The sequence below is a fragment of the Monodon monoceros genome, unplaced genomic scaffold (genome assembly GCF_005190385.1).
Source record: "Monodon monoceros isolate NGI ecotype Baffin Bay Population unplaced genomic scaffold, NGI_Narwhal_1 Super_Scaffold_13, whole genome shotgun sequence".
Lineage (NCBI taxonomy): Eukaryota > Metazoa > Chordata > Mammalia > Artiodactyla > Monodontidae > Monodon > Monodon monoceros.
The window spans coordinates 61,514,449-61,540,091 of record NW_021703769.1 but is presented as its reverse complement, the minus strand read 5'-3'; the positions used below and the strand labels follow the sequence as shown (position 1 = coordinate 61,540,091).

The 25,643-nt window shown below is 46.2% G+C and overlaps 1 protein-coding gene across 2 annotated transcripts in view; it reads right to left on the bottom strand.

The window, feature by feature from the left end:
* LOC114894132 (nodal modulator 1) overlaps positions 1–25,643 on the bottom strand; it is a 52,577-nt gene that overhangs the window by 20,692 nt on the left and 6,242 nt on the right. Inside the window, exons 4-18 of one of the 2 annotated variants that reach the window (XM_029220472.1) lie at positions 23,656–23,756; positions 22,858–22,964; positions 20,641–20,713; positions 18,658–18,810; positions 17,411–17,548; positions 16,994–17,083; positions 14,387–14,492; positions 14,045–14,195; positions 9,423–9,597; positions 7,927–8,068; positions 6,773–6,904; positions 5,583–5,719; positions 3,967–4,054; positions 883–946; positions 222–317 (exon numbers count right to left, since the gene is read on the bottom strand). In XM_029220472.1, coding sequence (XP_029076305.1) covers positions 222–317; positions 883–946; positions 3,967–4,054; positions 5,583–5,719; positions 6,773–6,904; positions 7,927–8,068; positions 9,423–9,597; positions 14,045–14,195; positions 14,387–14,492; positions 16,994–17,083; positions 17,411–17,548; positions 18,658–18,810; positions 20,641–20,713; positions 22,858–22,964; positions 23,656–23,756 — 1,753 coding nt within the window. The remainder of the gene's footprint in view (positions 1–221; positions 318–882; positions 947–3,966; positions 4,055–5,582; positions 5,720–6,772; positions 6,905–7,926; positions 8,069–9,422; positions 9,598–14,044; positions 14,196–14,386; positions 14,493–16,993; positions 17,084–17,410; positions 17,549–18,657; positions 18,811–20,640; positions 20,714–22,857; positions 22,965–23,655; positions 23,757–25,643) is intronic. The other variant, XM_029220473.1, reaches the window with a different exon arrangement.

Here is a 25,643-nt window from a genome sequence, read left to right as displayed (position 1 = left end):
CTGTCAGGAGACTCTTCCTCATCCACAGTTAATTCCTGAGTCATAAAAGGAAAGGAACAGGCTGTTGTGAATTTACAGCTATGTCACATAAGTATAAGAGCGAAGACTGTTTGTACTACGCCTAGATATAACAAATCAAGAATAATTTTCAGAGCGTCCATTAGAGAAGGTCTGGTCCACCACCCTCCCGTGCTCAGCCCAGCACGGAACACTAGCCTTACTTGATAGTCACGGTAACATCCATCATTTTGTCAGTGGTGATAGTTCCAAGGACATGGTGGCGAATGGCTGTCAACGTCAAGATACTGGGTGAAGACCTATAAATTAGAGAAGTGGAAAGAAAACACCACATCACCTCATAGTTCTCAAAGGATCACAAACAACATCCTTTATGGGTGACCTTCCTGACCCTGAAATGTACTATGTGACACTGCTCTTAGCGCTTCAGAACTCCTGAAATACATACAAGTGTCTTTAAGAGTAAACTGATTCTCCACACCAAAACTTTACACCTCCAATTCCCTATGAAACCCACAAGCATTTGTAAAAATAGAAAAACGGTAGACTCGAACTTGAGAAATTCTCATCAGTGAGGCTGGAAGATTCAACAAACATTGTATTTAAGCCACTTCCAAACCACAGCCTTCCGTCCTGGGTTTACAGAATTCTTGGGAAAGAGAGCTTTACCTTCATTTCCTCAGTAATTTACCCAACTGTCTTAAAATCCTTGTCTAGAAATTCTTTTCCATGCCTAACCTTACCACTTCCAGAAAAAATACAAAAAACTCCCGTGTTCTCAGCAATGAGTGAAGAAGAGAGTCACGGTCACTCTCCTCCACAGGAGACACACAGACACCCCGGAGCAGTCGGCGCCCGGCTTACGTGTCATAGGTGTAGAACGCTTGCTCGAACCGGTGGCAGGAGCGAGGGGTCACCTTGTACACGCCTGCAGCCAGGAAATCAAAAGTAATTTTCAGAGAAGAGCGTCTATTATGCTGAGCAATTCCAACATCCGAAATCCAAAGGCGGTGCCTCTCACTTACAACCTATCATGGATGTGCAACACGGGATCAGAAATGCCTTTTCCGCTGCCTACGATGGCTTCTTACCAATGACCTGATCCACTTAAAGGCCCACTCACAAAGCAAGGATTTTCATTTTGCATAATTTAACAAGTCACAGCACTTGAGTCTACACAGACCAAGCTAACAGACACGTGCACAAGGAGGAACAGGAAGTACATTTCTACTGCAAATCAGACTGAGAATCTTCTACCTAATTGATTCTGTTAAAGATCCAAAAGACAGCCACAGCCTGGACTCCTTCCTATAAATATTCCTAAGAGGGGGCATGGGGCAGGGGAAGGCCCAGAAAATTATGCAACAACTGCAAAAACACTTTCATGCCATGAGCTCACGTGGGGTACACTCAGATTAGGGGCATATGATGTCATTTGCCAGAAGAATAGTTTCAGGAAGGAGCAAAGTGTAACAATGGATTCTCCCAAATGGTCTTTAACCAACATTTTGGCCATATGACTGACCAAAACATGAAATTAGTTCAAATCACCTCTGCTGTTACTGTCACACTGATCAAGCCTCAATGCAGTTACGAGTAGAAAAAAATTACTAGGTTTCTTCATTCATTTTGTTTGTTCTTTCATTTGACGAACACTAGGGCAACACTCGGGCCGGGTATTGTGTCAGGTGTTGGTACACGGTGGGGACAGATACGGCCCCTGCCTTCGTGGGGCTTGCCATCTACAGAGAGAGCATTCGACAGCCACGTGCACACCAGGTGTGATGGGTATGGGCAGGGGAGGAACTGGGCACTGTGGACACGAGCACAGCAGGGAGCTCTCAACGACACTGTGGGGCCAGTCTCCCTGGGGAGTAACACTGGAACCAAGAAGTGATGGGCAGGCAGGCAGAGCTGGGTGAAGAGGGGGTGGGGCAGGGAAAGCACTGAGGTAGAGCACAGCATCTGAACCACAGGCTTGCTGGCTGTCTCCCTAACAGCTGTCCTTCCTGCTTGCGTTTAGGGTGAAAATGCGCCCAGCCTCAGGCAGCAAATCCAACCTCCCCAGGCTCCCTTTCAGCTAAAAGTGGCCTTGTGACACGGTTCTTGCCGGTAAGACATGAAGTTTCCTGGAGGATGCGGCATGGAAAATGTTTGCCCGCCCCTCTCCTCATCTTCCTGCCTTAAACATAAGTTTTCTGGGGCAACAGTAGGCACCTTGAAAACACAAGGTAAGAAATACCAGGGAAAGAGCTAAAAGAATCACGAAGACACCAACTCTAACATCTACCAGCTGCTGAACCCATGCCTGATGCTGCCAGACTTTGCTACTGAGCCAAATTAACTCCACTTGTTGGGGGCTGTCGTATAGATTTTGTTACCTGCAGCCAACGGCATCCTGATTAAGACACAGGACAGAGTGGCTGGAGCAGAGTGTGACAGGTAGAGCCAGATTATACAGGAGCTCAAGGTCTGATTAAGGGTTTTGTACAAGAGTACCCCCTATCTGTGGGGTATACGTTCTAAGACCCCAGTGGATGCCTGAAACCACAGATAGTACCAAACCCTGTACATATTATGTTTTCACGTACACTAATAGGTGGGTAACGTATACAGCGTGGACGTGCCAGACAAAGGGACGATTCACATCTCCGGGCTGGACGGGAGCAGGATGGTGAGAGATTTCATCACGCTACTCAGAATGGCATGCAATTTAAAACTTATGAACTGTTTATTTCTGGAATTTCCCATTTAATATTTTTGGACCACAGTTGACCACAGGTACCTGAAACTGTGGAAAGTGAAACCATGGGTGAGTGGGGATTACTGTATCTTATCTTGAGAACCAAGAGAAGTCACTGAATTGTTCATTAGGAAAATGCAAAATAAAACCACAATGAGATACTACTTTACACCCACGAGGATGGCTAAAAATCAAAAAGATAGCAACAAATATTGGTAAAGATGTGGAAAAACATGAACCCTCAGGCATGGCCGGGAGGAATATCAAATGGCAAATACAGCCTTTTCAGAAAACAATTTGGCAGCTTCTTTAAAAATTAAACATAAATTTATTATATGATTCCATTCCCAGGTATCTACCCAACAAATGTCCAAACCAAGACTCGTACACAAATGTTCACAGCAACGTTATTCATAATAGCCCCAAGCTGGAAACAGCTCACATACCCACCGACCAGTGAACGGATACACAGACTGTAATATAGCCATGCAATGGGATACCATTCACCAATAAAAAGGAACCAATTATTAATACCTGCTACAACCTGGGTGAACTTCAAAAACACTACGCTAAGTGAAAGAAGCCTAAAAATTAACAGTATTGTATGATTTCATTATATGAAATGTCCAAAAAAGGCAAATCCATAGAGACAGAAAATGAATTAGTGGCTTCCTAGAGCTGGGAATAGAGATCAAATGTAAACATGCAGGAAGGATATTACTGGGGTGATGCAAATGTTCTGAACTGGATTATAATGATCGTTGTAAAGCTAGGTATAGTTACTCAACATCACTGTACTGAACACATTTTAAATGGGTGAATTTTATGGTCTGCAAATTGCATCTCAATAGAGTCATTGACAGAGAAGCCACTGAAGGACTTTAAGCAAGGCGGGAGATGATCCAATCTTTATCTTAAAAAGATCACTCATCAGGAGAGGTCATGGGCTGATGGTGCAATCCTTTTAGAAGTGAAAAGGGCCCAGTGGTCTGGCCCCAACTCCAACCCGAGAGCCTGCGAACACATGCCAGCCCCCACCTCTATTTCTTTGGGTAAAAATGCTGCTCCCTCCAGAGGAGCTAACCACGGCCAAAGTTGACAGCTTGATGCAAACTGAACCGAGATAGGGAAAAATGCCTTTAAAACCACCCTCTGGTGCCTTTCCATTTCTCTCACTCGTAGCACATCAATCCTTCCAGACTCACCGGGCTTGGACAGGCAGAATCGGTTGACGCCTTTGGAGAGGTTATAAATCCCCACGTTCTCAGGTCCATTTCCATCCTGATAAAATTCCTAAGGGACCAAAGCCAATACAATGACTTACTAGGGGAGATGGAGACACAGCGATGATTAATAATATTTCTGTTTCTGAACCAGTCATCTGTTTTGCCCATTAATCATGTGAGCAGCTGGGCGCCACAGGAAAATCAAAAAGCTTCCAAAACCAACAAAAACGTGATCTTTTTCATTCAATCAACTAATATTTATTGAGCACCTGCTATGCGGCAGACTCAAGGCTGGGCCTTGGTTGCTGCCGTGGCTCTTGTTTTCAGGGAGGCTTACATTCTAATACAGGAAGAGAGAAAACCCAGGTAGTCAACAAAGAAGTCAGTAGATTTCAGCTAGGAAGTAACAGAGCTTACAGAGAAATAAACAGGGAGCAGGATAGGGAGGGACCACCGCAGAGGCCTGTTCAGCTTGGCCTCAGAACAGACCCCTCCTGAGCAGGTAACATTGGGGCTGCAGCCTGAGTGATGAGAAAAAGCAAATACACTCAACTGTGCAGAAGACACGTCATTCCAGGCAGAGAAGAGTATGTGCAAAGGCCCAGAGAAGGGACCGAGCTTGGTGTGGAACCGGCCGAGGCGGCCAGTATGCCATGGCCCAGTGAGTGAAGGGGAGAGGGGTAAGGGGTAAGGTACAAGTTAACGAAGGGCTGGCCACTGTTAAGGAAGATGGATCTCCGTCTAAGGGAAATGGAAATCCACTGGAGGGTTTAAGGGAAGGGATGGTTTCCTAAATGTCTATTACTTATTCTCAACTGGATATTAATCAACCCCTCTCTCATAACAAAGCTGTTTGTTGAGCACTTGCAGTTAAGCGGTTAGAGCATTCAACTGGTATTGGAGACACCAGTCTCACTGCCTCTGGTGTCTAATATAAGTGGCCACTTAATTGCCATTTGCCTCCGTTTCTCCACTGGGACCTTACAGTGACATCTGCCATTGCTGGAAGTAAAAAAATTATATAAAGTTCATGACTGGGTCTACATAGGTGTACACAGGTGCTCCCTTTCCTGAAATCCACTGCGTACACTGCCAATCCAGCTTCAGTGACTACAAGAGAATAACCAACTCTGTCCTCAGCTGCACCTGTTCATAAACAATAGCAGTGTATGGCCAGGAAAACTTCAAATACGTAAGAGGGTTACTTAAACCTTACCATGCCCCTGGGGAGTGAGTATTATGATCTCAATTTTAGAGGAGAAAACTGAGGCTCACAAACACTAAATGAACTTGCCCGATGCTACAGAGCCCACGTGCTTTGCACTACGGCAACAGCTTCCCCAAATCACTAGTCAAAGTTAAAATTTAATGTGGAGCCAGGACAAGGAAATCTCCCAAACAAAGGCTTCTTTCCACTAAGGGACTTAAAATGCTTCCTCATGGTGCTTTCCGTAACAGGTGGGTGAGTCGAGGGGCAGAAAAGGGAATCCGCCTTGACTATCTATGCTGATAATACTCTTAGCATGCTAGTTCTTCTCGCTCTCTAAAAGGCGAGTGTCATTCCACATAAGAGAATCCTCAGAAGCTCCGCTTACCAGAGTGATGGCGTGAGACAGGGAGCATCTCAGCATATAGCCCGTCTGCCTGAACTCAATCGCTGACACATCGTCCTCCAGAACCTCCACCTCTAGACTCTTGTTCTTCCAGCACCAATCTTCATGCAGGATGCTGACTGCAAAGGACACAACACACACCCACGTGGGAACAGAGCACACCGCCTCCCTGAATGCCCCCAGAAAAACAGTGCTAATGAATTCTATGTGTGAGCCTCTATACACATACATACCAACAAATATGTATGTGTGTGTGTGTGTGTCAGTATACACATAGAGCTAATCACACTGGGAATAAGTAACTGCTAAAGAAAAACTGAAACCAATGGCCATTAAAATCACCAAGAAAGAAATTCAACTGGGCCTAAGAGCAGACTACAAGTAAGACATTCAGGGATTGGCAAACTTTTTCTGTAAGGTGTGAAAGAGTAAATATTTTCACCTTTGCGGGCCACATGGTCTCAACTATTCAACTCTGCCTCTGCAGCACACAAGCAGCCAGACGATAAACAAACAAGTGGGCGTGGATGTGTTCCAATAAAACTTTATTCATAAGAACAGGCAGTCGCCCTCAGCTCATAGTTTGCCAACACCTGACATAATAGAAAATATAATTCCCTAGAAAAATCAGCCTACTTTATAAGCCATTCACTGCCAGCAGCTCCCAGCTAAACTCTGACAGAGCAAAAATACAAGCAATGGGAGCTTCTTAAGAAAGGCGGAGAAAAGAGAAACAACATTCGCCAGCACCTTCTGCTTCCCAGGCCCTGTGCAAGGGGCTTCACATACTGGATTTCATGAGTCCTACATTCTGCAGAAAGGTTCTATGACTCCTATTTCAGAAGGGGAAACTGAGTCTCAGGGAGATCAAGTAAGCTGCCTCGCTCACACAGCTGCTAAGTGGTAGAACACGTCCGTGTAATTATTTCACACTCTTTTCCGGCATTTAGAAATAAAATGGCATGAGAAGAAGCGTGTGGGTCATCCTGATGAGGCGGCAGTTAGCTCATAAAGCCTCGACTTCTGCATTACTGCCCAAGGCTAAATAATGCACATTCAAGGTCAAGGGGTAAAGAAGAGTTAAACAAGTACAACTGTACAGCTGGGATGCAGCTTGAGAGCAGGTTTCTAGAAAGTTTAGAAAGACAGGAAGTGCTGCCTTCGGTTCTTACTTTTGTATTTTCCGGGCAACACGCTGTCAAACGTGAAAGTCATCGAGTTGACCTTGCCGGAGAGCTGGAGGCTTCGCTTCTCGCCCTGGCGGCTCAGGGACTGCAGGGTCACCAGCAGGTCACCGCAGGTGTCTGCAGAGAAAAGATGCGGGGGCCTCACTTGACTGCCTTGTGAACCATAGCACCCGTTCGAACCCTCAATCTCTGTGTGCTGCTTCCCATCCCTCAGCTCCTGAAGGACAGTGCCAGGAGGTTCCTTCAAAGCTAACATGCATCTACTTGATTCTAGGAAGTCTCCCCCTATGCTTGTCATCGGTACCAAACAATGAAGCCACCCAGCAATTATTGCATTAGGGGAAGTAATATCTATGGAGCATCAACAGGAGCAAGAGAAAAATAGACAAAGGTGATGAAACTTTATTGAAAATCCACTTCATACCAGGTATAGAACTGGGCCCTTTATCATCATCATAGTAATATTACTAATAATGGCAAAGATTTATATGGCTCTTGCTGTGTTCCAGGTACTTCCAACGGCTATACATACAGTAACTCATTTGATCCTCACAACTACCCTGTGAGGTAGGTACCATTAACATCTCTACATTACAGATGAGGGACTCAAAGCACAGAGAGGTTAAGTAACTTACCCCAGGTCACACAGCAAAGGTTCAAGCCCATGCGGTCTGGTTCCAGAGTCTAAGATCTTAACCACTGTGCTACACTCCCTCTTGACATGACCGCATTTAAGCCTCATTAAAACCCCGAGAGCAGTAGTATTCCCATTTTACAGAAGAAAAACAGAGGCTGGGCAAGTACATGCTTACAGTCTCACAGTGGTAAGTGACAGAGCTGGGATGGAAACCTGGGCCCAACTACCATCTTCCTTTCAGAGTCAGAGGGCAATAAAAAGAAACCCACATGTTCTTCTGGAAGCCAAGGCAGCATTACTCAAAGAGAAATGATATGGTGTTTGTGGCAATTATTCAGAAAGAACTGCACACGACACAGACTCTCAGACACACACCACTCCCCTGGAGCAGCTTCTGCTTTTACCTTCAATGCCGCCCAGTGAGGAAAAGCTCACCAAAATCCCACCTCTCCCCACTTACTTCTTTGAACCTATCTGTTCTTGCTTTCAATTGACATCTTACCCAAACAAGAGACTTTCCCTGAAACCGATGCCAAAAACTGCACGAAGGCCACGTCCATCACAGGCCTGTCAGTCACAGCCAGAAGCAGCATCTGAGGCTTCAACATCAGCCCCGCTCTGGTCTCCGCCTCAGGAACCATCACCTGTGGGACACACAGAACAAGGTCAGCGGCTGCATCAGGGCCGCTGCTCCCTGGCCGACGTGGCACCAGAACATCCACCTGGGCCCAAGGCTAAACGGATTCTGTAGGACGAAGGATCATTCCTAGGCCTAGTTTTATAATCACAACAAATCTGCATACAGCCGGTGTGAAGAAAACATATTTCTAGGCAGACATAAAGCACTAGCCTTCAGCAGCGCCAGGTGTACACAGAAGCGTATCAGGGCACGCAAAGCGGTCATTGATCATGTGCACCCAGGTGGAAACCATACGAAATCCCAGAACCTGATCCTGGCTTGAGGTCACTCGTGACACAAGCTGTGAACTTGTGGAGGCCACGTGGATGACCAACAGTGGAACTGGGCCATTTCTTCTTCCCTCATTTCTGTGTGCCTTTGTCAAGTTCACAAGAGGGACTGGGAGAGGAGGCGGTGCTCGCCTTCTTCATCCCTGGTAGAGATCACATTCTGGAATTGCCCTTCCCTGGAAAAGGGCCTGATTATGCCTCTGAAAGGGCCTCTAAAGGCTTGTTCGTGTGGCCAACGTCACAAGACACTGGCTGGCTGGTAAAGGAGCTGCCTACCCACACAGTATGCTGTTCGTGGAAGCAGGGGCAAGGCTGTGCGCCCACCCCATCTCCTTAGCGGTGGGGGGGGGGGGATCCCACTGGCCCTACAGGGGAGCAAAGTCTTAGAAGGACCCTTCCCAGTCCCCTCCCCTGCTCTTCCCCAGGGAGCAGCTGACTTGACGGGTGAGAGCCTGAGACCCCACGGGGCCGGTGGCCTGACCTCCGCTTCTGTCTCATCTCTTGCCCACTGCCCCCACCAGTGCTCAGGCTTTCACCCTGGCGGTGAGACTACAAGCCAGGGTCTCCCCTGCTTCTCTACCTGCCTGGATGGAGAAATTAGGTGGTGCCTGCCCAGCGTCTTCAATTTACAGCAAGGCAGGAAAAGGGAAGCTCTGTTTGGCCTCAGGGTCCAGAAGCCATGCTCTGTGGATGTTACTGAGCTGCCATGAATAAAGAGTTCACTGCGATCTCCTTTGGGGACCCGTGGATATTCAACAGCAGCCAGAAGCCTGAGAAGGTGGAGGCATGACTGGCAGCCTGATACTAATCCCTAATAAACATCAGGACTGGAAAAGAGAAAGGCCTGTTGCGTCACCTTCGAACCAGCTGCCTGTCTGCTCTACTAACTGTGACATGCAGGAATGTAAAGATTTCAAAATAAGAAGCTGGGAATGGAAATGCTCCTTCTCTAACCCCATTTTAAAATAACCCTTTTTAAATCATTGGTGTTTTTTTCAAATATCTTAAATAGAACAAAACTCGTCATACCTGGACTTTGTAGGTCCCTGGTTTTGCTTTAAAACAGAATGATCCCTGAGCATCCATCTCCACGGTGACCAAAGACTTGTCCTTGTCTTGAGAGGACAGGACAACTTTGTATTTACTCATCTGCTTGATAGTGTCGGGGAAGCGAATGATTGATATCTGGCCACAGACACTGAACCTGCAACAAGGGGACCGTTCATTCCAGCATGAGAACTCAATTATCACAGGAAAGGTGCTTAGCAACCCAAACTATGCATCCCTCTTTCAGCCCTCATCCCTAAGACTAGTATGATCTTAATGAAGAGACAGGAATGTAGCCAAAATGACTCCAGTTTTAAAAGCAACCTTTAGAAAGAAGATTGGACCTCTTTCTGCATAAGGAAAAGGCAGAGCGAGGGCCCGGGGCAGGGCTGTTTGTATGTTCTGGGTGACATCTGGCCATCTCCCACTGCAGAGGCAATTTTCAAACAATCTGTGGATGATAAAAATGCTTCAGATAATTGGGTCGTGGATGGTGGAGCAGCCTCGAACTGAGAATGTGGACTAGTCCTTAAAAGCAAGAGCTGGGCTTCCCTGGTAGCGCAGTGGTTGAGAGTCCGCCTGCCGATACAGGGGACACGAGTTCGTGCCCCGGTCCGGGAAGATCCCACATGCCGCGGAGCTGCTAGGCCCGTGAGCCTGGCCCCTGAGCCTGTGCGTCTGGAGCCTGTGCTCTGCAATGGGAGAGGCCACAGCAGTGAGAGGCCCGCGTACGGCAAAAAAAAAAAAAAAAAAAGCAAGAGCTGTAAGCTGCCTATGAAAGTGTGGTATTACCCAGGGGATAAAACAAGGCAGGGTTATCAAAGACGCCTTCCTTGCCTGTGATTATATATAATGCACAGATAAAAGCAATCTGAGAGATCTGAATAGTAAAGGTAATTAAGTTAAACAAAAATGCAGCGCTAAAACTGAACTCTTTAGGAGCTAGGAGCCACAGAAGCAACTTATAAGTGAAAAGCCCTATTAAGGTAATGGCTCAGACTGGAGACTGCAATGAGCAGTGTGTAAAGTGCTACAAGGCACACCTCCAGAAGCACATGAAAGGCACATCTGCTCACTAATAAACACCAACGAAGCCCGGCATCCGTGGAGTGACCGTCTTCATTTTTAGACAGTTGGTGCGTTTAAGTGTAATAATGTCCCACAGCTGGAGGCCACAATCGCTTCTTCAACTGCCTAAAGATAATATTTTCTAATCTTAAAGAGAATCACTTTAGATAAAAAATCAGTTGTGCCTTTTGACAGAAGGAGAATAAAAAATGCCAGATTTAGCGCTGGATAATTATGGGGTGCACTAAATGCTGGCACACCCACTATGCTGCAAAGAAAAAACAGCAGAAGGAACAAGAAGGCGGTGGAACGCTGTGTGTGTGAAGTCTGGGAGCGAAGGAGAGCACAGCCATCTCCCTAAAGGGATGTGACCAGCCTGGCCATGGGGGCTCAGGCTGGACAGTGAGGGAGGGGCAAGACGCCACAGCCCACGGGCCAAGTCATAGCAGCCACCTGTTTCGGGAGGGACCGTGAGCGAAGATGGTTTTCACACTTTTAAAGGGGAAAAAAAAAAATCAAAAGATTATTTCATGACATAATAAACAACATGCTACTATGACGTCAGTGTCCACACATAAAGTTTTCCTGGAACACAGCCAAGCCCATTCATTTATGAACTGTCTGTAGCGGGTTTCGTCACAGAGACCTTATCAGCCCATGAAGTCTGAAATATTTATTCTCTGGTCCTTGACAAAGTGTGCCAGCCCCTGATCTAGATTCAAAGGTTTGCCTTTTGGTTCCCTACTGTGTACTATCAGAGAAAATGGATAGGAAGGGACTACTGATAGAATTATTCTCAAGGACCTTCCATATTCCCTTCATTTGTGCCCATGTCGGGGGGCAAGTCCCCTTATTCATTCCAAGTTGAACCTCTTTGCCTAAGTTTTAAATATTTTAACCATACAATCAGTTTTAGCTCGTACTCTCAATTAAAGATAAGTGTCCAATTACCCTAAACCTCAAATATATATTGTTTTAGTTTAGAAAAAGAACTAAAAAGCCAGTAAGACAGTGTTTTGTTATACTGAAGCTCTTAAAATTGATGTGTCAATAAATTATTTCATCAGGATTTAATACATTAATGAAGAGAAATCAGTAATTTTGGTGCATCGTAAGACAACTATATTCTCGTTGCCATTTAGACAGAAGTCAGAGTTTGATTTTCAAATAAATTAGCAAATAATTTTTTTAAAAGGGAAAAACAGAAAGAGTAAGAAATATCAATGAATTAAAAGGCAAACGGACCAAAAGGAAAATGATGAATTTTTCCAATTATGCTCAACAAATGTTGTTTCTCTTTCTTTGACCCAAATATTCCACTTTAAAGAAGAAAATAAATATTAAATTAAATTACGTTTTCTCATCTCCATGAATGGCACCTCCTCAATCTACCTGGATGCTCAAATAGGAAACCTGGGCTCTGATGCACAAAGCCTCCTTATCACTCATCAAATCCACCTACGCCTCCTCCCTCCCCCACCAGCAGGGTCCCAGGTCCCACCAGTCACCATCTCCTCCAGACAACTGTCACACCTCCCATCTACGCCCTCCACTTATACTCTGGCTTTCCTCCAATCCACTCTTCACACAGCAGTCGGGAGGAAAAAAAAGACAAAAAAACCCCAAAACTTTCCAAAATGCCCTGATCCACGCGGCTCCCTTGATGAAAACTCATCAATGGTTTCCCACTTCATTTGGGGAGAAGCCCATCCCCACAAGATGGCTACAAGGCCACGTGGCCCTCCAGCCTCACCATCGCCCCCAGCCACGCTGGCTGTCCCCACCCCGACCCCAGAGCTCCTCTGTCCCCTCCAGGCCCTGGCACACGCTGTCCCCTCTGCCTGCCAAGCCCTCCACTCGGCTACCTTTCGGTCCTCCCAAAGGTCTCAGTTTCCACAGTGCCCCACCTAAACGAAGTCCCCTCGGAGTCCCCGAGCTCTTCCTGCACACCCACCCCAACTTACCGTCACTGACTTCTCGTCTTCAGTCTGTCTCCTGGACCCCTGCCTTTGTGACGTTAGCCTGGTTCCCTGTACACACCCAGCACTTATCATGGTGGCTCACCTGGAGTCGCCGCTCAGAACTGTTTATGAGGGAAGCAGGGAGAACTGCAGCCCAGGAGTCACTTCCTGAGGCTCCACCACGGCACACACGGCAGCAGGCTCCACGGGTGCTCTGCTTCCTCACCTGCCTTTCAACACTGAACCCCGGACCTGGACCCCCCCACCTGCCTACAGACAACGGTCACCTCCTCAGCGACCAAGCCAATAAAGCATGCCTTCAGGGCTCAGCTCCTGGACCTCCGAGACCGTCGGGAGGTCACACCTAAACCCCCGCCCCAGGTTCTCCTAAGGCCACCCCTCGAAGGCTGACATTCTATTTCCGGTCCACTGATCCACTTCTACCTGCTCTTACACATTCGAGGTTCCGGCTGCCACCTGCGGCCGAGTCTTCCCGATTTACAATCTATCCAAGCACGTGGTGGAGAGTGCCACCTAGTGGGCCTATGGACCGCCGCGGCCAAAACTGAAGCTTCATCCCAGACAGGCTCCTCTCCCCGTCCACAGCCATCCAGCCTCTAGGCTGGGAACCCTGAGACATCTTCCCGATCTGTCCCTGACTTCCCCATAAGACAGGCCCTCGTCAACTCTGCTTTCAGGCCTCCCGCACCCTCACCTGTCCCCTTCGAGGCCTTCCCCCCAGCCGCGGCACCACAGTGTCTCACTGAAGACAAAAATCTAACCACGTTACCTCCGTGCTCACACCGTTCACCGGCCCCTTGACTTTTCTCCCCGGTGGAGAAAATCCCCGTCTTCCAACAGGGAGTGAGGAGGCCCTCTGACATCTGCCCCCTTCATCCACCCAGCACTTTACACTCCAGCAACACCAAGTGCTATGCCCCCATCCGCACCGCGCTGCTCTGAGAGGCTTCTCTCCACGCAGACCCTGCTCACCAATCCCCACCCCGTTAAGTTACTGTTTAGTGAGCACCTATTGCCAAGGAGGGATGGCAGCCTCCCCATTCTATAGGTGACACACGGATAAGAGAAAGACCCAAACTCTGACTCCAAGGCCAGGGTTCTCTGCACTAGGCACTGTCACTACTTGGTAAAACTACAGGAATTCAACCACGGGATATCCCCTCACAACTCACAATAAGTACAAAGTGGGAAGAACTGTGACAACGACCCGAAGCATCTTACAGCAAACGTTCTCAACCAACTACATTATCTTCCAGTGAAGCCAAGGCAGGCCTCACAGATGTGAAGTCAGACGTAACAGATCTTCTCCTAACTTGAACCCATTTTAACTTTGAAGCAAGATGACTTTCTTGAAGCAGCTAACAGTTAAGCACCTTCAGTTTATAACACTTAGCTCTTATCTTTCTAAAGAAGCCAGCCTGAGTTTCTCCATAGGTGTCTGAGACTGGATGTGGACCCTTGGCAGAAACGCACGGTCAGATAGAAGGTGGTCTTGTCCTCCGCTGGCCGCCAACGTAAGCACCGGCGCTTCCAGGCCCCGCACGCCCGCCTTACCCTGTGGCGATGATGTCAGCCAGCTGAGGCGTGTTGGGTGCGATTTTGATTGAGACGGTTTCAAAGTAGAGGTGCTCCTTCTGGGCGTGGATGGTGTACGTCCCGGTTGTTATGTTCTCCAGACGGAACGAGCCATCGGCTTTTGTTTTGACTGTAAAACAAAAACAGGCCAACAAAGGATGAGACAAAAACAATTGTGTAGCCCTCATCTACACAGGGATACTCGAGACCAAAAGCTGGCATGTTTTCATAGAGTCGTTAAGATTTTCTTTCCTTTCCATTCCTCTCTGTGAGCAAAACCCAGCCCAGACAAACAGGCCAGGGCCCAACGTGTCTGCCCACCTTTGATCTGGTTGTTCAGGGTGACCACCGCGTCTGGGACACCCTCTCCTTCAGGTCCGTTCAAGACCCTCCCAGTGACAGAGAATCCCATGACGTGGAACACAGGCTAGAAGATGAAGAACAGGGAGGAGGCTGTCATGTTCTTGAGCCGCAGAAGCCCCCCTCACGCCCCTCACGCCGCCGCTCAGCACCCCTGCCTACGCTGCCTTCTCCTGGTGCCCCATGCCAGCCAGCTCCCTCCCAGCTCACCCACCCGCAGCCCCTTCCCACGTCTTGTCTTCCGCTTGGTTTACGTGTCTGGGCCCTCTTCACTTGTGAGGGCCAGGGCTTGGCTCTCTGCACTCAGCTGGGCTCCAGCCACCCTGATCTTGGGTTCCTGCATGCTTCCCCCACGAGGGGCTTTCACACCAGCTGCTCCCTCAGCCTGGATCTCCTCCCACACCTGCAGAGGACGGGGGAGAGGCCGCCCCTTCTCGTCCTTCAGGTTTAGCTCAAACTGTCACCACCTCTGAGATGCTCTAACTACCCTCTCTCGGGAGCCCCTGCCTCACGCCCCAGCCAGTTACTGTCCATCACACTAACCTACTTTCTAGGCTTCAGCAAAAACCTCCCCAATATCTGGTATGTCCTTGTTTGATTTCTTTTAGTTTGTCTACCTCCCACTAGAATGTGAGCTTCATGAAGATAGGGACCTTTTCTGACTCAGTCACCTGCTACACAGTAGGCACTCAATAAATGACTCCTGAATGAATGGATGGATGCATGCATGCACGCATATATGCAACAGCATTTGAGCTCTAAGAAAATAAAATGGCTTCCTCTTTAGTCAGGTAGCTCTTCTTCTTCTTTTTTTTTTTTTTTTTTTTTTTTGCGGTACACAGGCCTCTCACCGTTGTGGCCTCTCCCGCTGTGGAGCACAGGCTCCGGATGCACAGGCTCAGCGGCCAAGGCTCACGGGCCCAGCCACTCCGCGGCATGTGGGATCCTCCCGGACCGGGGCACAAACCCGTGTCCCCTGCATCGGCAGGCGGACTCTCAACCACTGCGCCACCAGGGAAGCCCAGGTAGCTCTTCTTGATCCTTCTAAAAAGATGTGGGTAACCCACCTATTAAATTACATATTCACTCAACAATCACTTTTATTAGGCACCTACCATGTACCTGGCACTAAATCACCTGTTAGGAATACAGTAAGGAATAAGACTCAACGGTCCCGACCTCATACAGCTTACAAGCCACTCCCTGAAATTCCATTCATGTCTGTTTAAAACCTTGCATTTGGTTGTGATCTGGGAAATGTCTTTCCCCACTCACCTGCCCCCATCCTTCTGTGCAAGCCCCTTGAAGCACGAAGGACTTGACCTTCACCCTTCCACCCCCCTTCCAGGGCACAGCACTACAGTCAAATGCTTTACGGAATCTTAAAAGGCAGAGTGAGACCCCCACTGAGAATGTGACCTAAAAGCTAGCTCCCACCAGTTTAAGCTACTTTAACACAGTACTTTCTAATGTAACATTAAAATAAAACGATTAAATTTAATTTTTTCAATAACTGTAACACTGGGTGGTCCACTTATGAAAGACTGCTGTTTTCTTTGGGGATCTGCTCTATCTAGCAAATTTTCTACAGTAACCATTTTCTATGTCTGTAATTAAAGATAGAACTATGATGAAAAACACATTTACCATCTATTTTAGGGCCTGTATCACCCCATCCATCACCCCACCTGTCATTCCACTGCGGGCTCTGTCAGCTCTCACCTATTCAACTGGTCCCTCACTTCCACCTTGCCCCTTGCAGACTCTTCTCAACATGGCAGCTGGAGGGGACACACCTCTTCTTCTGCTCAGAACCTTTCAGTGGTGCCAACTGTTACCCAGAATGGCCCACCAGGACCTGCACAACCTACCCGACCAACTCTCTGACACTCTCTCCTCTTCCTCCCTTCTTCACTTGCTCCATTCCAGCCACCCTGGCCTTTCTGGGGTTCCCTAAACCTTTTGGCCACACTCCTGCCTCAGGACCTTTGCACCTGCCATTCCCTGTCTTAAACACTCTTCCCACAGATGTAAGTACAGTTCGTTGCCTCTTCCCCTTCAGGTTGTTACTCAAAAGTCACCTTCACCCTAAGGCCTTCCCAAGAACAACCTATGAGACCTCAACCCTATCTTAACCTTGAAACTATATAATCTCCTTTCTTGCTTTACGTTTCTAAAGAACAAAGACTTTCTCATATACTTTCTTATTTACTTATTTTTAAGTATATTGTCTCTTTCTGCCATTAGAACATGAATTCCACAAAAACAGGAACTTTTGCCTCTTTGGGTCACTGCTATATGCCCATCGCTAGAACAGTACCTAAAATATATGTCATTGACACTTGGTAAATATATTTCATTGAATGAAGTAGATGTAAATAGGGCTCTAATTCTCTAAGATAAAGACATTATGTGAGAGAGGTGAAGGATCTAGTGGATCCCAGAATGAAGTGGAAGAGAGTACAACATTCTGTTTTTTTCCAACAGTACTTCTAGATAAACTGATTTTTTTTAACACATTTGCAACACCTGTGCCCAGGGATGGGCACTCCAACAGAGAGGCCTTACCTCAATTTTCAGGCTGTCATGTTCCACTGTAAAGTCAAGTCTAGAAGGAGCAACGTCAAAGGTAATCCTCTCCCCTCTATAGAATGGAATCTGGAAGAAAAAGTCAGTTAATTACCAAGAGCCAATAACATGATTCAACCATCAATATTAACACTAAATCCAGCAGCCCACAAATAACTAGGGGTTCAAAGCAGGCAAAGAGACACTATTAATCATAACTCAGATTTGTGCAAGAGAAAGACTTGCACTATTCCCAGCTGTTACTGAGGGGACAGAGTTACATCTTCAGTAACTGCTAAATAAAATGTTTATGGAACTGCAGGCCAACCATTCAGTCCTTTGATATCCAAATGGCACTGACTTTTCCCGTTGATATGTGTCCCAAACATAAACAGAACGGAAGTCGACTTCACTCACCACAGTATAGCCTCCACTCGGCAACGAAGAGAAGGAGAAGGAGCCGTCTTCTTTGGAGACCGTGTGGCACAAATACACCAGACTCTCGTCTTGGGGTTGGAACCCAGGCACTGGGGAGATGTTGCAGCCCAGGACATCCTAGGCCGGGAGAAAAAACCCAAAATAACTTCCTTTTCCACTTACATGCTCTGATTACTATCAAATAGCCATGCTTTAAAAATACTTGTAGGGGCTTCCCTGGTGGCCCAGTGGTTGAGAATCTGCCTGCCAATGCAGGGGACACGGGTTTGAGCCCTGGTCTGGGAAGATCCCACATGCCACGGAGCAACTGGGCCCGTGAGCCACAATTACTGAGCCTGCGCGTCTGGAGCCTGTGCTCCGCAACAAGAGAGGCCGCGATAGTGAGAGGCCCGCGCACCGCGATGAAGAGTGGCCCCCACTTGCCACAACTAGAGAAAGCCCTCGCACAGAAACGAAGACCCAACACAGCCATAAATAAATAAATTAATTTAAAAAAAAACTTGTATAAGTTTTATTTCACAAAATATATATTTCTGAAACCTAGGACAGAGCAGAGGACATAGTAGATTATAAAATCTTTACATTCAAGTTTGAAAAGTTAAAAATGGTCACCATCCTCCAGGTAAGAAACCGGAGTGGCCCAAGTTCACACAGCTGGTCAGAGGCAGAGCTGGGATTTGTCTGAACTTGGGTCTGTTTGATTTCAAAGCCAGTGCACTTTCCACTGAATTCCACTGCCTCCCAGTGCAGACATTCAATTTCTTGTGAGTCAACAGAGAAACACAAGGTTCTTAAATGCTGAAACTATAAATCAACCTTGACCTGCATTTTATTTTTTATTTACTTTTTTTTAAATTGAAGTATAGTTGGTTTACAACGTTGAGTTAGTTTCTGGTATACAGCAAAGTGATTCAGTTACACATATATATATTCTTTTTCAGATTCTTTCACCATTATAGCTTATTACAAGATATTGAATATAGTGCCCTGTGCTACACAGTAGAACCTTGCTGTTTATCTATTTTATATGTAGTGGTGTGTTTATCTGTTAATCCCAAGCTCCTAATTTATCCCTCCCCACCTCCCGCTTCCCCCTTTGGTAACCGTACGTTTGTCTTCTAGTCTGAAACTGACCTGCATTTGAAACCGTGTATTCTTAGTCTGTGATCCCCCGTGCCCCCAGCCCTGCCCACAATCTCTCTTGTTCTTCACTCTTCTTTGCTTACCTCTTTGGTTACTAAAGAAGAGAAGAGAAGAAACTTCACCCCTTTCATGGGTTCCCCGTCACTGCGGACAGAGCCAGACACGTTGTAGCCAGCCACTATGAGGGGGCCCGCGGCATTGGCGTTGGAGGTCGTTACTCGTACAGTGGTGCTCGCCTACAAGAGAAGATGTCAACTTCCAAAAGAATAAACACAAAGCGTTTAACAACACGAGGACATGCTGACACTAAAATATTAACTGGGGGGAAGCAACATACAAAATTGCACGTGTAGTACCAAAACAACTGTTTTTTAATTCGCAAAATGAAGTGAAGGGAACTGTGGCAAAATGGAGATGATGGTGATTTCGTCTAGATGGTAACAATTTACCTCTTTTACAGTTTTCCACCTTCCAGATTTTCCACTTCCCCTCCTTTATGCTCTTCTGTATGTTCCAATTTTTTTAATGAACATGCTTTATTTTTTTCCATGTTTAATGGTATATGTGTATTTTTAAACTCTTTGTCAAAGTATAATTCACATGGGGAACACTGCACACAGTCTCAGCGTCCAGCACAGTGATTTTCCCAAACTCACCATGCATCCAACACCCAGACACAGAACAGAACCAGCACCCTAGAAGCTCCCCTCATGCTCATTTCCAGTCACTACTCCCCCAAAGGGCAGCCATTATCCTGACTTTTAACAGCCTGCTTTACTTTAAAACACAATTTTACATGAATAAACTCAAATTCCTTTATGTATACAATTAACAGACAATGCAAACCTTAAAATGTATTCTATTTATAATGTGTAAGCTATGGAGTTTCAAATGAAACATTTTTCAATGTTGCCCAGAAGAGAAAAATCCTGAAAACAAAGTCATAAAAAGAATACAGACATATCTAGGTGTGAAACTATATCATCAATTATAAATGCGTAAAACTTACAAGGTAAAAACTGAAATATTGATGCTTCTTTAGCCAAAAAATGAGACGCAGCCTCAAAACTAATATAAAAACTAAGCCTGTCAAAATGTTCCTTAAGTCTTAACTTCAATTTGTTTCTTCACAGTTATTACAGAACCTCGCTTAGTATTTTTCTTCCTTTTTTGATCTTTTGTTATAAACTATTTCAGTCAAACAAAAAATAGATATAGGGATCTATACCAAAGGACACCTATATAAGTTCCAACCAGCTAAAGAATAAAAGAGAAGAAACACAATTCTAGACCCTTGCAGATGCCCACGTCCCCTTCCTCCCTCCCTCTACAAACATCAGTACCATAATGAATATACTGTTTGCCATTCCCACTCACGTCTTTACAATTTTCTACATGTGAATGTATCCATAAGTGGTATTATCATAAGTGTTTCTAATGACTATATAAACGGTATCACATTTCCTTATCCTTCAGCAATTTGCCTTTTCCCTTCAACTTTATGCTTTTAAGCACAGTCATATTGATATGCATAGCTCTGGTTCATTCATTATTGCTGACATACAGAATTCTACTGTGTGATGAAACCACAATCCATTCTCCTCTTAATGGACATTTAGGTTGTTTATAGTATTCTGTTACTACAAACAAAGCTGCAATAAACATTCTTATACATTCTCCTTGGGCACATGTACAAGAGTTTCTAAACTGTTAAGTATATTTATAGACTGCTGTTACAGACTAAAAAAAGAACAATAAAATAATCTCATCGGGTCCTTCTGGTGTTGACTTGGCTTAAAATAGCTACAGTTAATAACAGACGGATCTCACAGCAGGATGACAATGTTGTTACCTAAAACTGAAACCAACATAAGCAACATGTGCTACCTGGAGGGAGTTCCCTGTGTAAGGACCACCGAACTGATCAGCAGCACCATTGTTTTTTTCCATCGACTTCTAGAAAAACCATAAAATCATTTCATACCTGGAATTGAAAACCTCTGCATTTGTCCCCAAACCAGCACACTGTTGGCATGGCCATCGACATAACTGAAATAAATGCTCACCTCTTTCAATGGCCAGGTTGGATGAGTTGCAAGGATTTCGTAATCTCCAGGGAGAACTTTAAAAAACGCAAACCTGAGAAATACAAAATACCACTTCACTTTCTGCCAACAACTCGAGCACTTCTAATTTTAGGACAACTACTGGAAGCATAAGAAAATAATGTTTGAGTTATCACGAACTTGCCCTTAGCCAGTTAAATGAGCATAAATGAAATTCAATCCTTTGCTGTACAAGTCCTCATCAGACAACACTTATTGGGCACTGGCTGTGTTCAAGGAGAGGGGGTCGTGTGCTAATGGGAAGGAAGGCTCATGTTTCCCTTAACCCCAGAAATTTCTGGCCTAAAAACCAGTCCCTGTGGTTCAGCAAGGATCAGTCACAGAACATTCAAGTGTGTGTTGACAGCGTGAGAGGCATGAACAGGAGAGAAGGGAAGCATCCAAAGCAGAAGAAGTGGGAATGGACGAGAGGTGGATAAAGAACAGAGGACAGACCCAATAAGCTGAGACGGACGCTTACACAAGATGACACTGAGCGTTAGGGGAGGGCAGGTGACAATGAGCTTGACTCCTACCCCAGAGTTTATTAAGACCTGTTATCAGACACAAATAGAAGCCAATCTGGGTTCTTGCACAAAGCAACTGTGATGAAACCAGAAGCTGACAAAGATTATTCTAGCAGCTGTGAACAAACCAAGACCAGAGTGGGATGAGCTGACGATGGAAGCACCACTACCAGGATTCTGACACATTTAGCTCTTTAGATTTGCAAAGCATCGGACCATGAAAGGGCTAATTCCAGCAATATGAACTCCAAAAATTTCATGCAATTTCTTTTTCTGTGGTGGTATTTTATTACATCCAATGTTGCATATAATAACTGGATAGAGCCTGGAAATCAATTTGCTACAAAAGAGTTGACACTGCCACTGGATTTTGGCCTGGGTAAGATTCAGCCTCTACCTCACGTTCATAGCATCCCGGTTCTGCATGTTACTGTCAGTTTAGTTAGCGCACAGGAAAGAGATTTGGAAAGTGATTCGGAAAGTTCAAGTCACTTTTCCCAGCACGGTCAGCAGCAAATTACTGAAACTAGAGAAAATGCAGGTCCCACATTCAACCCCCTCCTCTGATCCTCTACAGATCAGGGGAGGGGGTTGGAGAGGCATCAATAAGTATTTTTCAAAACTGAAATATAATTTCAACAATCATCATTTAAAAATTGGATGATGTACTTGACAGACTCATTACAAACTTCTATTCTGCAGTTTAGTCATATTTGTGTATTGAAGTAGTCAGTGGTGATTTGCATGCTTCCAACATTATCAGGTGGAACTATTCTGATATTAATCTTGGCATATCTATTAACATTTACAACTCAACGATATAAATCCATTACATAAATGCTTTAAATATGACTCAGCAAGGTTAATTAGTCGTTAGTTCCAACTACAAAATGACTGTGATGTAATAGTGATAAAATGATTTTTTTTTTTTTTTTGCGGTACGCGGGCCTCTCACTGCTGCGGCCTCTCCCGCTGCGGAGCACAGGCTCCAGACACGCAGGCTCAGCAGCCATGGCTCACGGGCCCAGCCGCTCCGCGGCATGTGGGATCTTCCCGGACCAGGGCACGAACCCGTGTCCCCTGCATCGGCAGACGGACTCTCAACCACTGCGCCACCAGGGAAGCCCGATAAAATGATTTTTAAAAATCGTAATTGAGCTAATCTGTATTGAGCTAAGTTATTAAGCACATATTCTATGCCAGACAGTTTGAAACGATAATATCGTAATTTAATCTTCTCAATAACCTTAAGAGGTAGGTTCCATGATTATCCTCATTTATAAATGAGGAAACGAAGGCACAGAGGCGTTAAGTAACTTGCTCCGGGGCAGACAGCTAGCAAATGGGGAAACCAGGATTCAAACCCAGGCTGTCGGGCTCCAGAGCCAGTCCCAACCATTAAATGAAGGGCTACCATATGCCAGGCCCTGCTTTATTTATCTCATACTTAATCATTGCATCAACGCTAGATGTAATGGGTCAAATGACTTCCATTTTACAGATGAGGAACTTGAGGCCCTGAGGGGCAGGAACCCGACTGAAGTTAAGAGGCCGAAACAGGATTCGAACGCAGGTCTCCCTAAATCCAAAGCTCCCCCCACATCAGGGCCCGGCTCTAGCCTCGGGGCAGGGCGTAACATGCATGACTCACTTTCCGCCAGGCTGTGTGACTGTGGACTGGATCTTTGCTTCTGTGCCTGTGTTTCTCAGAGACACCTGAACTCCTGCGGGCCCCAGGGGCTGCCCTTTGCTGAGAACCTGCCATGGAGACGGAGGAGTTAGGAGCCACCCAGCAGCAACGTCCTCCTCCCAGCCGCACGGTCCATCCTGCTCCCCACACGAAGCCCATGACCTTCTTTGGGTCAAGTTTCCTTGGAAAAGATGGTAGAGATTGTGGATACCCTTCCCAGGGAGGCTTGGGGACAGGGAGAGGGAACAGCAACAGTAAAATGACACTTGTTTCATTGACTCTAAGACACCTTCAATTAAAGATGCACAATTATTTTACAAACCACTGTGAAAGAATAAATACCCAGGGTCCCCATCTCTAACAAGAAACCCACACAAAAAGCCGGGACCAAAGGCCCTCACTCTCAGGGTCAAGGGAAAGGAGAATAAACCCACCATGAAGAAAAGGAAGGCAATAAATATGCGCATCTCAACCACGTTGCTGGGTGCAGGGAGGGGGAACTCTCCCCTGAGAACCTGTCCCTCTAAAAAGCCATCCTGGTATCTATACTCGGACAGGGGAGTGACCAGCAACCTAGACCCGGCCCCTAAAAACACACGCTACGTTTTACATGCAATTTCATTGAGCTCCCAGGCCCTCTTGAAGCTTATCTGTGGGTCCCTTGTGGGCTCAAAGCCCCCAGTTTAAAAACATCTTGCTTTTTTAAAGGTAAGAGAAGACCCAGTATGTACCACAGAGCGAATGTGACAAATGCCAAACCTTTCCATTCACGGAGAAGCCCGTGAACACGAAGTTGACGTCCCCGCCCTTCGTGCAGATGTCGCTCACACCATCCACGTAGAGCTCCACGGTGGTTGGCTCTGCCCAATGACAGGGGGAGGGGGGAACAGGGTACAGGACACAAGAGCAAGCTGAGTTCTGGGACAGGATGAAACTGTCGGCGTAAAACACATTGAACTGCTTAACTGTCACTGTATTCACTTTTGAGCCACTCACATGGCTTGAAATCCGAAGGCACAAGGAGGTACACAGGGAAAAGTCTCCTTCCCACCCCTACATCCTGACACCCACTCCCCCACCCCAAAGGGAACCAGAGTTTACAGTGTAATATACTTTTGTAACAGTCTTGCAGCTGAGCTGTATCTCAGAGTCCCATGGAAAATCCAGTGAGTGCCAAAGAGTTTTATTACTGCACGCCCACCAGATACCAGGCACTGAGCTAAGTACACTTAATCCTGACAACTATCTTACAGGTAGGTAGTAACATCTGCAGCCGATTGAGGGGTAAAGTGGGGCACAGGAAGGTTAAAGAATCTCCTAAAATCACAGAGCTTGTGAGGGACAGAGCCCAAATTCAACCCCAAAAGTCTGGCTCCACATCTGTCTCCTGACCAAGTACAGGAGTTTGGCCACATTACACCAGGACTGTAAACTCCAATGTCCATAGTAACCCGGTGGATTAGAAGTCAGCAGACTGGCCAAGTGCAGACTGCAGCAAATGGAAAAAGGGGGACAGCTTCTACTGCCACGTGACCCAGCGCTGCCCAAGCTTCCACCTTCTCAAGAACAACTGGAAATCTGGATTTTATGTGCCGTGTCCTGATTTTTCAATATTAGCAACTAAGTCAAATTAAAAAAAAAAAACTGAAGAGTTCATTATAATAGGGGTTAAAGGTGAGTTTTTAAAAGGTTCGGAAGACCGTGAAGTGAGAAGCAGAGGAAAAAATGGACCAGTCAAGAGAATTTCTGGTAAAATGAAGAATGATGCACATACACAGGGGAAAGCACCAGTGAAAAATGGACAAAACCTTGAACAGGCAGCTCACAAAAAGAGGATATCCAAATGGCCAGGAAACATATGAAAAAGTGCTCAATCTCATGGACCATCAGGAAATGCAAATCAAAAGTACAGTGCGAGGCCACCACTCCACCACCAGGACGGCTAAGATGAAAGAGACTGACAGCCAGAGGATGTGGAGGTCTGAACTCTTACACACGGCTGGTAGAGCAAAGTTCTGCGACATCAACCTTGGCTGTCCGGCAATCTCTACTAGGGCTGAACATGTAAAAAGTCTATCGCCCAGCAATTCCACCCGGGTATATACTCAACAGAAATGTAGACATGTGTGCACCACATGATATGTACAAGGATGTTCGCAGGAGCACTGCTCCTAGCGGCCAAAACTGGGGCGCAACCCAAATGTCCACCAACAGTAGAGGGGGTAAATCATTTGATATTCACACAGCAGTAGAATGAACTAATATACTAACACATAATAAGGATGAATTCTGTGAAAATTGTCAAGGGAGAGAAACCAGGCACAAAAACGTACCCTGTGCGATTCTATTTACATGAAGTTCAAAACAGACAAAATAATCTATAATCTTAGGTCGGGCGGTGCGATTAGCAAGTGCCTGGGATGGGGCACTTCTGGGTGCTGGTCAGGTTCTGTCTTGTCATCTAAGTGGTGGTTACGTGAGTGTGTTCGTTTTGTGAAAATTCATCGCCTGATATCCCTGTGATGAGTACAATTTTCGGAAAGTATGCTATAATTTAATTTAAAAACTTATTAAAAGAAAAAGAACTGACAAGAAGGGAGGGGATTCAAACAAAACACTCCTGCGAGCCACCGATCTGTGACCTCTCTGGCCGATTTGTCGTCTCTCTGGCCGTGGATTGGCTTTGACTCCCCTCCACTTTTCTGGACCGCACCAGCCAGGCACCCCAGGCCGTGAACTGAGAAAGA